The sequence below is a fragment of the Capra hircus genome, chromosome 10 (genome assembly GCF_001704415.2).
Source record: "Capra hircus breed San Clemente chromosome 10, ASM170441v1, whole genome shotgun sequence".
Taxonomy (NCBI): Eukaryota; Metazoa; Chordata; class Mammalia; order Artiodactyla; family Bovidae; genus Capra; species Capra hircus.
In genome coordinates, this window is record NC_030817.1 from 91,863,091 (window position 1) to 91,880,487 (window position 17,397).

At 39.3% G+C, this 17,397-nt stretch overlaps 1 protein-coding gene across 1 annotated transcript in view; it reads left to right on the forward strand.

The window, feature by feature from the left end:
- AP3B1 (adaptor related protein complex 3 beta 1 subunit) overlaps positions 539-17,397 on the forward strand; it is a 242,213-nt gene continuing 225,354 nt past the window's right edge. Inside the window, exon 1 of the mRNA XM_018053686.1 lies at positions 539-821. Within this exon, the coding sequence (XP_017909175.1) occupies positions 694-821 (128 nt within the window). The 5' untranslated portion in view covers positions 539-693. The remainder of the gene's footprint in view (positions 822-17,397) is intronic.

Sequence of the window (17,397 nt, forward strand, 5' to 3'; positions counted from 1 at the left end):
CCTTGGAACCAATGGCCCCAGGATTTTCCTTTGACACTACAATGATCCCATCTTGGCGGTGGCAGATCCCAGAAAGACAGGGTTTTAGAAACTTCCTTAAAACGAAGAGCTCTGCATAAAATTTGCCTGGGGCAGATGTAACAGCAAGACTCAGCAGGCTGGAGGGAAAGCATTAGAAACCAGCCTAAACAGGAAAAGCAATCCTAATTAAGTTTAGCAAAGTTGATCTGGTGTGTTAAATGGTGTTTCAGGAGAAATCTGAAAACTTCTGGTTTACAACAAGAATCCAAAAAAAGAGGTGTCCGGCCCGGGGAATCTCCTAAGGGACCAAAATGGATACGTGGGTATCTGTCTCCAAAAAAAACCCCCAACTCTAAAAAGAGCTTAGTCTCTAGCCCGCTGAGGGCCTGCCTAGCGCAGAGGCTGGGTTCGAGCCGCTCGGCTACCTCAAAAGCCCGGAGGCGGGAACTCCAGTCCGGCCCGGGAGTGGCGGGGGGGTGGGCTCTGGCCGCACGCACACTGGGCATGCGCAGGGGGTGGCCCGCCGGGTCGGCTTGGGAGCGGTGACGAGTCCGGAAGCGCCTGCGCGCGCCCCTCTGCACGAGAACTAGTTTTGTTTCCAGTCGCTGGGACCGGAGCCCGTCAGAGAGAACCCCGGGCAGGACCAGCTCGACACCCGGCGACCCCGCAGCGATGTCCAGCAACAGCTTCGCTTACAATGAGCAGTCGGGAGGAGGGGAGGCGACGGAGCTGGGTCAGGAGGCGACCTCAACCATTTCCCCCTCCGGCGCCTTCGGCCTCTTTAGCAGCGATATGAAGAAGTGAGGAGAAAGGTTTCGGGTGTGGGGACGGGACTGAGGGGCTGGGGCTCCCGGGACAGGGGCAGGGTCGCCCTGAGACCGTCCGGGAGCGGAGCGGGCGTTTCCTGCCGCGCTATCACTTGGGAGTGGTGGGAGTTGTTGGGAGTTTGGGTTGAGTGTGTGGAGGGGTTCTCTAGGAGTTTTCAGACTTTAGTGAAAAAGAACCATTGGGACCGCTTAGGTGCCATCCCCAAAGACCCCGATTGGTCTGGGGCCCAGGAGTCTGAATTTTGAGCAAACACTTCAAGCTAGTTTAAAGTTTGCTTGATGCCACCTGGAGAAATTCTCTCGCTAGGGTGGAAGGATTCAAGTGTGGGGAGCTGAGAGGGAAAGTTAGATTGTGTCTTATGGGAACCTGTTCTGTGACTCTTGAGTGTAGAAGCAAGGAGGTGTTTTAGGCGCTTTATGAATGAACAAGCTGGTTTATTCAGGCACCAGTGTTCCCGGAAAATGTCTTTTGCATTACAGACCAAAAAAGAAAAAACAAAACCCCCCACCAAAAGTATAAGACAACCCCCAAACCAAAAAACAAAGCTAGGAAACAGTAAGAAGCGTATGAGAATATTTACAGTGTGGGCAAGTGGCACAATTTTGCAAATAATGTGGATTTTAAAAATGAACCCTAAATAATGTATACGTGTGTGTGTGTTTTTAAAGTTATTACGAGTATTTTAAGTACCACCGAAAAAGGGAAAAAAAACACCCCGCTCATTGTTTTTTTTGTGTGTGTGGTGAGGGAGAGAGAGTGATTTTAAACTTACAGAATTCTGGTAACTTTGCATTTTTTGGTAATAATTTTTACATTTTTTCTTATTTTTGATCTCTCAGTACTTAGTGAACATAATAGGCTAACACTAGATTTATGCTGAGCTTAAGGTAAAGTAGCTATGCTGGTGGCCTTGCGGTGTCAGAAAGATAAATTAAAATTCATTTTATTTAATTAAATAATTTATTTGATTAAAATTTAATGTAATTAAAAAATTTATTTTAAAAGGCATTCTGGAAATTGCTAGTAGTTGAAGTTGAGGTTACATTTTGACTGTATTAAGCTAACTGAAATCTGTGTGGAGTGTGTGGAATAGAGTTTTTTGTTTATTTCCTTATTCTCAGGTTAGCAAAGTTTATAAGTAATGTAACTTCAGTAATTTTTCATTTTTCCTTCTATGCATTTAGATGATGGATTATTCCAACAAGAAGCTTGTTGCAGTTCTGTTGTTCTATTAGCAGATATTTCAACTGTTAAATTAATGTTTAAGTCTGTAGAGTCTGTTTTACATGTGATATGCTTATTACAGTTGATTTACTTCTATGGATCGTGAACTTCTAAGGTGTTTTCCTCTTAGAGCCTTTCATTTCCTATTTTGTCAGATTTGGGTCTAATATTGAAAAAAATGTGTGGTTTTGACTGTGACCAGTGTTACTGAGGTGACTGAGCATGTTGGAGTTGAAATGAAAATAGCTGACTTTGAGTACTTCTGCACACTACTTTACATTGATTATCTCATTTGGTCCTCCTGACAACTGTCTGGCTGAGTGAGTGTGACTTACGGAAAATTATTCTGTGACTTTGAGGTGCCACAGAGGATATAGAGCAACCCAAAAATACTTTGATTCCACTTTGCAGATGAGAAAATTGGAGCACAAATGGTTAATTTGCCTAAGATAACAGAACTAGAACACTGAGCTGCCTGAGTTTGAGCTCACAGTCTCATCTCAGAGCCCATTCTCTTGAGTATTTGGATATGCTGCTTGACAAAGTTTATTGTACCTTGGTCTTCCCTTGTACTGCAGTTGGTAAAGAATCTGCCTGCAATGCAGGAGACCTGGGTTTGATTCCTGGGTGGGGAAGATCCCCTGGAGAAGGAAATAATTGTATCTTATTAGAGAATGCAATCAAATCATTAAAACTTTACTAGTCGTAGAGAGTGTATGACCTTGAGGCTTTCAGGAATTAGAAACATTTTGGCCATTGAATTGCAAACTAGTGCAGTTGTACAGAAACAGGGACCTGTGTTTTGGAAGTGGTCACTTAACCTCTCTTGAGCTTAACATTCTTTCATTTATAAAAATGTGATATTTCTTGCCTTTTTAAAAAACCCAAATGACAAAATTTATGTAAAAAACTTCAAGCTTACCCTAATCCTGTACTCTGATTTTTTTTATCAAAGTATAATTGACATCAACATGTTAATTTCAGATATACACCATAATGTTCAGTAGATTTTTTTATATATTGAGAAATTATCACCACAGCAAGTCTGGTTAACATCTGTCACCATACTTACAGTTTGGTTCCCCCCTCCCCTCAAATGAGGACTTTGAAGATTCACTTTTAGTGATTTTCAAATATGTAATACAGTATTATTAACTGTAGTTACCATGCTGTACATTATATCCCCCTGACTTATTTGCTTTATAGCTGGAACTTTGTGCCTTGGACTTTCTTCACCCATTTCTCCCACAACCTCTGGTCTCATTTTTGATGATTTACTTTGAATGATTTTGAGTTTGCAAAAAAGTTGCAAGAATAATAGAGAACTACTCTTGATGTAGGCTCAGTTTTTTAAAAATCACTACATTGCTTTATTTCTCTTTCTTTCTCCATCCACACACAGACATACACACATTCGTATTATCTCTTCTGATCCATTGGAGAATAGGTTGTGTAAGGCCGGACCCCGGGGGCCATGATGGGCCGCCCCTCCTCTCCCTCCCACCGGCAGGGGAAGTCCCTAATGGAAGGAGCCTCCCAGATCCCTGGGACCAATGACAGCACACTTCACCAGCTAAAGCCGCCCCACCCCAGCCACATAGAAGGACCTGTCAGCCCGCGATGCCTCGGCCTGGCGACCTGTCCGAATCCCCGTCCATCTAGCCTGACCATTCCTCGCAACCAACGTATAAAAACCACCCCCAACATGGTCTGGGCGCGGACTTCCTCGACGTGCCTCGTTGGGGTCCGGGAACCCCGCCCGGGAGCGCTTCACCATTAAAAAGCCTGTTAGACACTCTTTTGGTGTCCTGGTCTTTTACCTAACAGGTTGTATACACCATGTCCCTTTATCCTCATACCTTAGCATGTATTTTTTAAGAACAAGGATATTCTCATTCACAACTGCAGCACTGTCAGGGTTAGGAAGTTTATCATTATTACAATTTACAGTCTATAATCCTGTGTTGTCATTTGTCCCAATAAATACTTTTAATTTTTTTTAGCATTTTTTTTCTCTAGTGTAGAATCCAGTCCAAGATTATATAGTTTACTTAGTTCTCATATCTCTTTAATCTCCTTTAAACTGGAATAGTTACTTAGCCTTTGTCTTTCACTGCCTTGATATTTTTGAAGAACACAAGCCAATTACTTTATAGCATGTTAATCAGTTTGCCTTTGCTGGTGTTTCCTCACGTTTTGACTCTTGTTAAATATCCCAGGCTGCATTGCTACCTTCTTAGACTTTTGTGTCAGGAGGCATAGGGTGCCCACCTTTATAATGTTAATTTTCCCCGTTATAGGATTTTTTTCTAGTTACCTATGGGGGGACACTTTGAGATCATACAGGTGTTCTGCTCTTCATTTGATCCACCATCCCCTGTACTTAGCCACTGTGTATGAATCTCCTGCACCAGTCTTTACTACAATGTCTGCAGTGGTGATGTTTTTACTGGAGGATAATTGCTTTACAGTTTTGAGGTGGTCCCTGCCACACATCAGCACGAATCAGTCATAATTATATGTGTGTGTGTGTGTTTGTATTCCCTCCCTTTGGAGCCTCCCCCTCTCAACCCCCAGTTCTATCCCTCTAAGTCATCACAGAGCACCAGGCTGGGCTCCCTTTGTTATATAGCAGCTTCCTGACAGTTGTTAACTTATTTTACAAATGATAGTATATATGAATGTCAATGCTACTACTTTCTCAATTTCTCCTAGCCTCTTTCCAGCAGTGTCCAGAAGTCTGTTCTCTACCTCTGTGTCTCCATGTCTTCTCCGTAAATAGGTTCACTGTTTTCCTAGATTCCATATATATGTGTTGAAAGAAAAGTGAAGGTGTTAGTTGCTCAGTCATATTCGACTCTTTGCAACCCTGTGGACTGTAGTCTGCCAGGCTCCTCTATCCATGGGATTCTCCAGGTAAGAATACTGGAGTGGGTTGCCATTCCTTTCTCCAGGGGATCTTCCTGATCCAGGGATTGAACCTAGGTCTCCTGCATTGCAGGCAGATTCTTTACTGACTGAGCCACTAGGTGTTAATACATGTTTGTTTTCCTCTTTTTGACTTATTTCATTCATTATAACAGATTCTAGGTTCATCCACCTCACTACAACTGACTCAAATTTGTTTCTTTTTATGGCTGAATAATATTCCTATATATAGATATAATACACACACATCCCACCCCCCCACCCCCCGGCCGCCCCTACAACTTCTGTATTGACATCTAGGTTGCTTCCATGTCCTGGCTGTGATAAATAGTGCTGCAGTGAACATCGGGGTACATGTGCCTTTTAGAATTGTGATTTTCTCAGGGTGTATGCCCACTAGTGGGATTGCTGGGTCATATGGTAGTTTTATTCCTCGTTTGTTAAGGAGTCCGTGCTGTTCTCCATGTTGGCTGTACCAGTTTACATTCCTGCCAGCAGTGCAGTAGAGTCCCCTTTTCTCCGCATTCTCTCCAACATTTATTATTTGTAGTTTTCTTTTTTATGATGGCTGTTCTGATTGGTGTGAGATGTTTTCTTTTGTCTTGAATGCTTATTTTAACCAGTTTGGCTGTGTGTGTATAATTTAAAATAGTAATTATTAATAATTTGTTTTTGGATTAAACATTTAATTAGAAATTAATTTCTAGAAACAGACAATACTAATTAGTTTTTTAAAGAATGGTAAAACTACTGAATTTCTGAATCTCTCTCTTTTTTTTTGAGAACATCACAGTGTATTAGAAAGAGTATTGGACCTAGAGTGAGAAGACCTGGGTTTAAGTTGATGTTTCTGCTTGTAGTAATGTTTCTTTGTTCAAGTTGCTTGATCTCTTCAGACTTCAGTGCCTTTATTTCTAGGGAGGGTATGATAATACTTGTCTATTTTGTGAGTTTTTCACAAGATGGTATAGTGGAAATGACTTCTGAACTAGAAGAGTAACTAACACTATTTGGAAAAGTTCTTGAAAGCTTCACTGAGGTGGTAATATATTAGGTCATAAAGCCTGAGAAGATTTTTGCCTGTTGGAGAGTAGGGGGAGTTCTTCAGGCAAAGTATATAGAAACCAGGAGAGTTGCAAAAGAAAATGCATGTTTAGATGAAATATAGATTCAAGCATCAGCATTTAGAATTGTGGGCAATAATTAAAGTATGAGAATGGATGAAATCGCCCAGGGAAAACTTTTCTTTTTAGGAGAAGAGGCAGTTTAGACAAAATTGTAGGGAGCATCAATATTTAAGGTGTGAATGAATGAACAACTAGGGAAGGAGACAGTGCTCAGAGGGCTAGGAAACCAGAGGAAAGTTTAAAAAAAAAGGCAAGCTGAAAGGAGCAAGGAAGTGGTTAACTATGTCAGGAGTTGCTGAGAGAAGGCAGATGGAATGAGGGCCGAAAAGTGGCCATTGGATTTAACAATTCAAAGGTAACCAACAGAGCATTTTTTCAGTCCTTGCTGAAATTGGGGTGGTCTTTTTATTTGTTAGATTTGCAGAGCTGATGTAGCCCCAAAGGACTGCACGCTTTTCTGTTGTCTTACTATATCGTGTAGTACGATGTAATCAATATGTCAGTGTTTTTGTATTGCCAATGATAAAGCCTAGCTTACTTTTTTAACTTAAATTTTATTTATTGTCAGCTTTATATTATCCATGAAAATTACATTGCATATAACTCTTTAACCTTTACTATCAGTGTTTCTCAGTGGAGTCTACTAGGAATTTTACATGGATCTCTGGTGTGTGTACATTATGGTAGGGTACAGTCCAAAGGGTCGCAAAGAGTTGGATATGGCTGAGTGGCTGGGCACACAACAGACAACACATTTAGCTCTATCCACACTGTTTTTTCTCACTTTCAAGGGGCATATAGAAATGTATGTGAATGAGAGTAACCTTTTTATAGGGATGTTCTCGAGTTAACCTTATTGAAAGTAAAGATGAACCAGTCCTATTGACCAAGAAAATGCAGAGGGCTACAAATAAAATAGTTTATTTGGGGTCTTAAGATTTGCAGTTCGAGATTGTACAGTGGAAAAGAGTCCAGAGTCTTATAAAGATGAAAGCCACAAAGTCATTACCTGGCAAGAACTATGGTTGACCACTATGCAAGGAAGTATTTGCTGTTAATGAATAGGCTGTCATGAGTTACTTAAGAGTAAGGGTTGGATAAATATTTTGAGTTTCTGGAACATTGGGCATATACTGTGGATACCTCCGTTAAGATAGTGGTTGAAGTTCAGATTCCATCTGGGCCGTTGTTGTTAAATCACACTTAATCAGTGGCCTCCCGGCTCTGTTTTCGAGAGCTCTCCAGCCACTGCTGACTTCATTTTATTTTCTTTTTACAGCCCCAGATGTCAGTGCCTTGTTGATAGTAACACACTGTTTTATTTTTTGTTTTTGTATTCCAGTTTTGTTGAGATATAATTGATATATAGCACTGTATGAGCTTAAGGTATACAACATAATGATTTGACTTACATAAATCATTAAATTATTACCACAGTAAATTTAATGAACATCCATCATCTCATATAAATGTAACATTAAAGAAATAGAAAATAATTTTTTCCCTTGTGATGAGAACTCTTAGGATTTACTTAATAATTTTCACTTATAAAGTATAGCAATATTAGTTATATTATCATATTGTATAGTACCTTCCCAGTTGTGAGATAAAGTACTTAAAACTGGAAGTCTGTACCTTTTGACTGTCTGTATCCAATTCCCCCACTCCCCAGTCTCCCTCCTTCTGGTAACTGCGAATCTGATCTCTTTTTTTGTAAGTCTGTATGTTTGCTTTTTGGTGAGTAATTGACCTGTCACATACTACGTTAGTTCTTGGTACATAGCACAGTGGTTCAATATTTCTATACATTTCCAAATGATCACTGTGATAAGTCTAGCTGGTGTCTCTTGCCATACAAAGATACTTCATATTTATTGACTGTATTCTCCAGACTGTGCATTTCATTACCCGTGACTCATTTATTTTGTAACTGAATTTTGTACACTGATTCCTTCTTCCCCCCAAACCATCTGTTTGTTCTTTGTATCTGTGATTCTATTTCTGTTTAGGTATGTTTGTTCATTTGATTTTCTCGATTCTATGTCTATCTTTCCCTGTCTGACTTGTTGCCCTTAGCATAATACCCTTTGGTCGTTACATCTTGTAGAAAACGGCAAGATTTCATTCTTTTTTACGGGTGGGTGTTCTTTGGAGGGAATGATGCTAAAGCTGAAGCTCTAGTACTTTGGCCACCTCATGTGAAGAGTTGACTCATTGGAAAAGACTCTAATGCTGGGAGGGATTGTGGGCAGGAGGAGAAGGGGACGACCGAGGATGAGACGGCTGGATGGCATCACTGACTCGATGGACGTGAGTCTGAGTGAACTCCGGGAGTTGGTGATGGACAGGGAGGCCTGGCGTGCTGCGATTCATGGGGTCGCAAAGAGTCGGACACGTCTGAGCACCTGAACTGAACTGAACTGAATATCCCACTGTATTCTGTGTGTTGTCTGTGTGTGTGTATATACACCATGTCTTCTTTGACCATTCATCTATCAGTGGACACTTAGATTGCTTTCATATCTTGGCTATTTAAATAATGCTGCAGTGAACTTTTATGGCGCATATATCTTTTCAAATTACTGTTTATTGTTTTCTTTGAATAAATACCCAGGAGTGGAATGGCTAAATCATATGATAGCTGCTTTTGATTTTTTGAGGAACCTCCATACCCTTATGGCTGCGGCATTTTACAGTGCCATCAACAGTGTCCCTTTTTTCCCCACATCTTTGCCATTTTTTATTGAGTTATGTGGTTTTTCTGATACTGACTTGTATGAGCTGTTTATATATTTTGGACATTAATCCCTTGTCACTAATATCATTTGCAGATATTTTCTCCCATTCCATAGGTTGTCTCTTTCTTTTGTTGATTGTTTCCTTTGCTGTGAAAACACTTTTAATTAGATCCGCTTACCTATTTTTGCTTTTATCTCTTTTGTCTTAGGAGACAGGTCCAAAAAAAATAGTTATGATTTATGTCAATATTCTGCCTCTGTCTTTTTCTAGACGTTTTAGGGTTTCAGGTCTTACATGTAGGTCTTCAATCCATTTTGAATTTATTTTTATGTATGCTGTGAGGTAATGTTCTAACCTCAGCTTTTACATGCAGCTTGTCGAAGAGACTGTCTTTTCTACGTTGTACCTAAAACTCTTGATTGGTGTCGGCCTGTAGGTAGGGGGAGCAGGCCCAGGGGATCCTGGAGCTGGTGCCAGACTGCTGGTGGGTGGGCTTGTCCTACCCACAGGCTGGAGGGCCTTGTTTGTGCCAGGTCTGGTGCCCCAGCTCTGGTGGATGAGGCTGGGCCCAGGAGTAGTGCTGGCCTGCTGGCAGGTGGGGAGGGTGGGATCGATGGGCTGCTGGACCCAGGGTTCTTGCTCACGCATTGGTGGGTGGGCTGCGTCCTGAGCCTTCTGGTAGACAGGGCGGGTCCTGGGGTCCCTGAGGGCTCGGGGGGTCCTATGGCAGCTGGCCCATTTATGGGCAGGACTAGGTCCCCCCAGCTACTCTTTGGTCCAGAGTGTTCCAGGACTGGTGCCTGTGGGCTGGTGGGTGGGCTGGGTCCTGATACTAGTTAACTAGAAGAGGCTTCCTAAATGACACTTGCCAGGCACCAGTATCCCTGTGAGCCACCAACGAATCCCTTAATTAGATAGTGTAGTTTATATGAAGATGCCTAGCAAAGTGTTTGGCTCATAATTTTGCATAATAAATATTTTAGATCTTTTACTTAATGCCTGATCATTGAATGATTCAGATTCTACTTATATTTACTGTCTCTTTAGCCAGGACTTCCCTGGTGGCTCAGACGGTAAAGCATCAGTCTACAATGCAGGAGACCTGGGTTCGAGCCCTAGGTTGGGAAGATCCCCTGGAGAAGGAAATGGCAATCCACTCTAGTACTATTGCCTGGAAAATCCTATGGACAAAGGAGCCTGGTAGGCTACAGTCTATGGGGTCACAAAGAGGCAGACACGACTGAGCGAGTTCACTTCACTTAGCCAGTGTAGTTAAAAATAAACACGACCAGATTCTGTGGCCCTTATACAGAAGGAAAAACCTAACCTGCTATCCCTATTAATGTATTATTGCATTACCGTGAAGGCCCCAAACAGCCATTTTCTTTATGTCATTGCTTCAGGTTTTGTTGTGGTTAGGATTAATTGACTTAGAATTGTCATGTAGGTGGGTGTTGAATGAATTTTATAATCAAGATTTTGAAGTCTATACCATTCTTCAAAAAGCATTTTTATTTGCAAATGTGGGGTTATACCATAAGGATAACTAATTCTTACGTGTTTTCAGCAGATAAGGTTTTAGCTTACCTTTAAGAATATATTTGGTGAGATAAGGCTAATGTAAACTAATACGAATGGTACAAATATATAGTGTTAAATTGTGTAGTAATTCTCAAGTTTTCAGTGTGATAAATGACTTATTATAAGCCTTTATTTTTTTTTCCCCTGAATGAATAGTGCATTTTAATGTGAACTTGGCCCACTGAGGTTTTTTTTTTTTTAACTTTTTATTTTGTATTAGGGTGTAGTCAATTAGCAGGGCTTCCCTGATAGCTCCATTGGTAAAGAATCTGCCTGCAATGCAGGAGATCCCAGTTCAATCCCTGGGTTGGGAAGATCTGCTAGAGCAGAGATAGGCTACCCACTCCAGTATTCTTGGGCTTCCCTTGTGGCTCAGCTGGTAAAGACTCTGCCCACAGTGCGGGAGACCTAGGTTTGATCCCTGGGTTGGGAAGATCCCCTGGAGAAGGGAAAGGCTATCCACTCCAATATTCTGGCCTGGAGAATTCACAAAGAGTTGGACACACTGAGCCGCTTTCACTTTCATAGCAGATTAACAAACAATGTTGTGATAATTTCAGGTGAACAGCAAAGGGACTCAGCCATACATACACATGTGTCTATAAGCCTTTATTTTTGTAAACAGTGATTTACTGAAGAAAATGGACATGCTGGAATTTTGAAATGTCAAAACACATTTTAGTTTGAGTTGCTGAAAATGCTGGAGCTCTGAGTTGTTAGCTTATTATGAAGGGGCACAGGCTCTTCATTGTGAATTCCTTTCTCTTGTGTTTAGGAATTCGGTGCTGCTGGTATGAAAATATACTCCATTAATGATTTCTGTAGCATATTTTTGTCCTTGTCATCATCTTCAATTTCTGAAGATTTAATTCCTTTGAGTTCTGATAACTCCAGTTTTGATAACTGCTCATCTTGTTAATTCTGCTTAGCTTGTTGGAATTTATGGCCACTTAATCTAGTTATAGCGATGTTAACAGCGTCGTTGCCATGCTGTATATGTAAATTGGGCCCTAATGTTTTTATTTACAAGGAACATATGAAATATAAGGCAGTTTAAGTGCTTATTTCATTTTGGCCGCACTGTGTGGCTTGTGGGATAGTTAGTTCCCTGCCCAGGGATTGAATCCCGGCCGTGACAGTGAGAGCACTGAGTCCTAGCTACTGGGCCACTAGGCAACTCCCAATTTCAGTGTTTTTATTGCTCTTTTACGAAGTAAATGTTGTTTCTTCCAAGATGGCTGTTAAAAAAAGAAGCAGCTATATAATGATATCTGCAGTTCATTTCTGGGTAGATGAATGAGTTGTTTTTGTCTTCATGGAAGTAAGACTGTCAGCTCTACAGAGGGCTAGCTATTCAGGTTAAGGATTGTCACTTTTAGTGGTGCAGTAGGGTTCCTATAATTTAATTCTTGAAATGTTCTTCGAATCAAATGAGATTTTACCACATTGAACAAAAAACGTGATGAAACACGGCAGAGTCCTGCTTTGCAATAGATTATAACTTTTCTATTTTATTTGCTTAGCTTGCATTTCTTCTGGGAGAAGATTCAGTTCTGATTTTACAGTTTATCTTAAATACTCAACCAAGAAAATATAGAATATGTTATTTTAAGAACATTGATTTTGTGAAATCTAAGGAGAAAATCTAGAATATTTTAAATCAAGCCTTACTATTATAAATCCCAGGATGTGAGATATTATTTCTAAAAATATTTAGAATTTGAGGTAACATTGCTAGAACTGAATGAGTAAAACCGAAAAGATCAGACAGATGGTGGGTTGAAATGTTCTTTTTTTACTGCAGAAAAGTTACAAATGCTCATGGAATGACAAATGTTTTATAGTGAAATAATTTGACAGTATTGCAATTGTGAATATAAATGAGCTACCGACAAAAACAAATTGCCTGCAGTCCAAATTCAAAATTTAAAGTGAAGAGCCCAAAGTAGAATAATCAAGAAGGAAATGATTTTCCTATGTTTCACATTATTATGAATAACATTCTTTGGGTTATGTGCTTAGGGAAGACTTATTTGACATGTCAGCTGGAAAGAGTTCATAGATCTACAAAAGTGGACAATTTATAGTCAATGTCTGTTTATTGATGGGCCGATTACTTGTATTGCTGATAGGGACTGACCTAATTAGAAGGCCAGTGTCTTTAATCTGGCAGCTGAGTGAGGTGGCATGCCAGCTGAATAAGCGAGAGGCTTATAAGTAAGGCTGGTCCCAAGATCATGGGTTGGCAGAGCTTTACTCTAGGAATAGGTTACTTAAAATTTCTTAAAGCCTAGGTTAAGGATGTAGTCATAAAGAATGAGGGGGAGATTTAGTACTATGGGGGTGGAAAGGTAGGGGGAGGAGTAGAAGATTGGGGGCCAGATTGTATAGGGCCTTGTAAGGACTTTGGATTTTACTCTTGAGTGTGAAGAGAAGCCATTGGAAGGTTTTGAACAGAATGGGCATTTAGAAGTCAGTCAGTCATTATTAAGTGCCTGTTGTGTGCCAGATGTGTTTCTTTTTTCAAAGAGGTTATGGTCTGTAGAATACTTGGGACCATTTTTTTATTCATTTCTAATGTTTCTTTCTATAACCTAAATAATATAGAAGTAACTTAACATTTAACAAGTATGAGTGCCTTCTTACGCTTGGTACTCTTCTTAATGCTGGGGATTAATCAATCAGTGGGCAAAACGCCTGCTTTCATGGAGTATATTCCAATCTGAAGAATATAAGCAATAAAATAAATCAGTATATGGTCAGTCATTTGATAACAGGGAGCTATATAGAGAAAAATAAGGCAGGGAAAGGATAGAGAATTAAGATGGAGGTTGGGTTGAGTTTGAAATAGCAGGGTGAAGAAAAGATGCTTGTGAATACCTGAAGTAGGTGAGGGATTGACTTGCAGATGTCTGGGGAGAAAGAAGTCTTCAGTCAGAGGAATTGTGTGCGCTCAGGCTCTGAGGCAGAAGAAGTTCTGACCTGGGAGCGTAGCAAAGAGGCCAGTGTGTCTGCACAGAGTGAATGAAGGAAGAGGGGGAAGAAGTAGATGAGGTCAGAGAGGTAAGGACCAGATTGTGTAGGGCTTTTTGTACATCCTTGTAAGGACTTGGATTTTACTCTGTGTGAGAAGGAAGCCGTTGGAGGGTTTTGAACTGAAGAGTGAGATGACCCAGCTTATGTTCTTAATATGTCGTTTTGTCTCCTGAACTAGGAATAGACTGCAGATCTGAGGCAGGGACCAGCAAGGACACCCTACGGTAATCCAGGCAAGAAAAGGTGATGCCTTGGTCCGATCGGTGATAGTGGGGAGCAGTGAGTGGATTCTGGATATATTTTGAAAGTAGATCCAGTGAGATTGGCTGATGGTTTGGATGATGGTGTGTGAGAGAAAAAGATATCAAGGATGGACACAAGCTTTTTGCCTAAACAGCTAGAAGTTTGGGATTGGTATCAACTGAAATGAAGAAGACTGTATATAGAGGAACTTTTTAAAGAGGGGAGATGTTCAGGAGCTTGAGCACATTAAGTGTGAGACACCTATTAGGCATCCGAGTAGAGATAATAAATAGACAGTTGGCTACATGAGTCAAGCTTAGGGAAGACTTAGGCTAGAGACAGAGTTGGGGAGCCATAAGATGATACAAATGCTGTGGTCAGTTACAAGTAAATTAGAGACTTCCCTGGAGAAGGCAATGATACTCCACTCCAGTACTCTTGCCTGGAAAATCCCATGGACGGAGGAGCCTGGTGGGCTGCAGTCCACGGGGTCGCTAAGAGTCAGACGCGACTGAGCAACTTCACTTTCACTTTTCACTTTCATGCATTGGAGAAGGCAATGGCAACCCACTCCAGTGTTCTTGCCTGGAGAATCCCAGGAACAGTGGAGCTTGGTGGGCTTCCCTCTGTGGGCTCGCACAGAGTCGGACATGACTGAAGCGACTTAGCAGCAGCAGCAGAGACGTCCCTGGCAGTCTGGTGGTTAAGATTTTGCCTTCCAATGCTGGGGGTGCAAGTGCGACCCCTGGTCAGGGAGTTATGCTCCCACATGGCTCGTGGCCAAAAAAACAAAACATAAGACGGCAATAATAGTGTAACAAATTCAATAAAAACTTTAAAAATGGTCTACATAAAAAAAAAAAAAACTCAAAAAATAGTAAGCAAAGTGAAAAATAGACAGTTCTTAAATTTTCTGCCTGTCTGACAGTATCAGTAGTTACAAAATAACAGATTGGATTTCCCAAGGTGATTGGATCCTTGAACATTTCTTTAAAAAGAAAATGTAGTTAAATTTCTGGAAGTCAGAGATAGATTTTGTTTACACACACAGATACACACACACACACACAGAGCCATTTTTCTTGGTACTTTATATAGTACTTAACAAATGATTTTGGATAATAGTGATTACAAATGATTCCCCCCCCCACTTTTCTTTAGCATTTTTAGTATTTTAAAACTTTTCATTAATATGGTACAAATTGTAAAAATTTTCAGTTTTATTTGGTCAATATCGTGTTTTATATTTAAAAAATTTAAAATACATGTGGAAATAAATCTTTTGAAAATTAACAATAGTTTTTTCCAACAGAATGCAGAATTTAAAATAAACATGTAAAGCTCAGTGATTTGCATTTTCAGATTTTTTTTCCTGTAGGAAATTGTAGGACTTTTTTCTGTTTCTAGGCCTACATGGCCTTCATCAGGAAACTTGACAGGGCTGTGTGACTTTTTAAAAAAATTGTGATTAAAAATACATAACATAAAATTTACCATCTTAACGATTTTTAAGTATATAATCCATTAGTGTTAAGTATACTCACATTGTTGTTCAACAGATCTCAGAACTGTTTCATTTTGAGAACAGTGCCAAGTGATTTTTTTCAAAACTGAATTTTTTACTGAGATTTTCAAGTGCTTCAGGGACAAAGCTTATCTAAGGTAGAGATTGCATATTGGTTTCCTCAATTCCCTAAACAGAAGGCTAATCCAAACTCATCAGATGGAAAACTTGCCTTTTGTGGCCTTGGAAAGTTGATTTTTTTCTTTTTAAGGATTTAAAAATTAATCTAGCTTTGAGTCGGCATATCTTATGAGCATAGTAGAAAACTTAGATTTATTTTACTGTAGTTTATGAATTTCTTGGAGGAAAATCTAATAATAATACTCATACTTGATGCACACACTGACTCTTTGGCATGTCTGTGTTTATGCCCATCTGCTCCTATGGCACCATGCCCATTGTTACAGTGGCATGCCAGTATCATTGGGGCATGTGAGCCAACAAAGATGAATTGTTTGGATGGAATACACTATTCTGTAATACTAATTAATTTTGAGCTGATGAATCTACATGAGATAATGTTAACCAAATATAGTCAAAGTAATGTCAGTAAAAATAAAATTTATTTTGACTTAGACAGAAGTGTATCACAGATGCTTTAGACTACTACTGAGAATAGTTAGAATTAGTGTTTATTATGGTTCCAGTGATCAATTTTCTTTTCACAAAATTTTGAATTTAAAATGAAAAAAATGCAACAGTTTTCTTGTGGTCGATTATAAAAATTAGGGAAGTGTTGTGGTACCATAGGTTATGGATTTTATACTTATTCTATAATTCTTGAAATGTTTTCTTAGTAAATGGGAAGAATGTTGGATTTCAAAACAAGACTCAAGTTTAATTCTTTGCTGTTCTCTAATCTGTGGTGGTATACTTGAAAATTATGTTTAGAATTTCTTACATGTGTAATTTTTTACTTGCATGTTATCCTTATATTCTCTGAGCTTCAGTTTCCTTATTAATTAAATAGTGAATAACTCCACATGCTTCCTAGAGACTCTGATGCTAAAATAAATAAATAAATAATGCTTTAAGTTCTAGAAAACAATACCACTTTCAGATGACTAAAGAAGTTAATTATATATTATCAGTGTGAGGCATATTAGTAATAGAGAAAATGTATCACTTCCCCTGTACCCCCCTGAGATAATCACAATGAAAAAGTTCTTGTGTATCCTTCTAGAAAAAAAATGTGTAAGCCAAATGATCATATATATGTATAATATTACCAAATGATAATATATATAATAACATTTTAAAATGTTATTACACCAAATCTTTATAATTGTTAGTGCATTACATCTTCTCCTTCATATTTGTTGGTTTTATTTTCTCAGTGAAATACCTTATATGTCCTTTGTCCATTTCCCTGTTGGATCGACTTGATTAGTTAAGGGTCTTTTGTATTCTAAGGAAATGAGCTCTCTTATGAGTTAAATTCCAAATAAAAATTTTTAAACTTTCTGTGTTTATATTTATCAAATTTAAATGACTTTTGAGACTCCATGAGCCTTTTTAATCTTTTATTGAAGGTGGCAACTTTGGTTTATGGTGCTGTTAAATAGAAAAAAGAATTTTAGCTTGTTCCTAAGTAGCTGAATGACTCTGTGATATTTCCTTTAAAACTTTAAGGATGAGTAGTCACATTCTAGAAAGTATTCCTTATATCCTGAGCAAAAGTAAAATCTACTTCCTGCTGCTGGCCGACAGAATAGTAGCTGAGGACTTTGGTAAAGGGTTTGGCAAATATGGAGACTTTCTGTGATGTATATGTGACATCATGATTTTTAAAACATGCACATGTAGAATGCATACATGGAAGATGTATGCTTAGTTTTTAACTTTTATTCGGGTTGTGTACTATTTTGAGAATCCAGTGAAACCTTAAGAGTTTTCCTGTATTCCTCTAAGGAACACAGTTAGCATGTAGCTTATGTTCATTTATTCTTTCAGCTAATATTTATTGTGTGTTTAGTGTATTTGAGAAAACAACCTTTGTGTACATTTATAGATCCTTTGTAGACCTTCTTTTGGTCTTTATTATCTGTGTTTTTCCTGCCATGTATCTTTGCTAAATTCCTGTGGTTGGCTCCTTGTCTTTCGAGA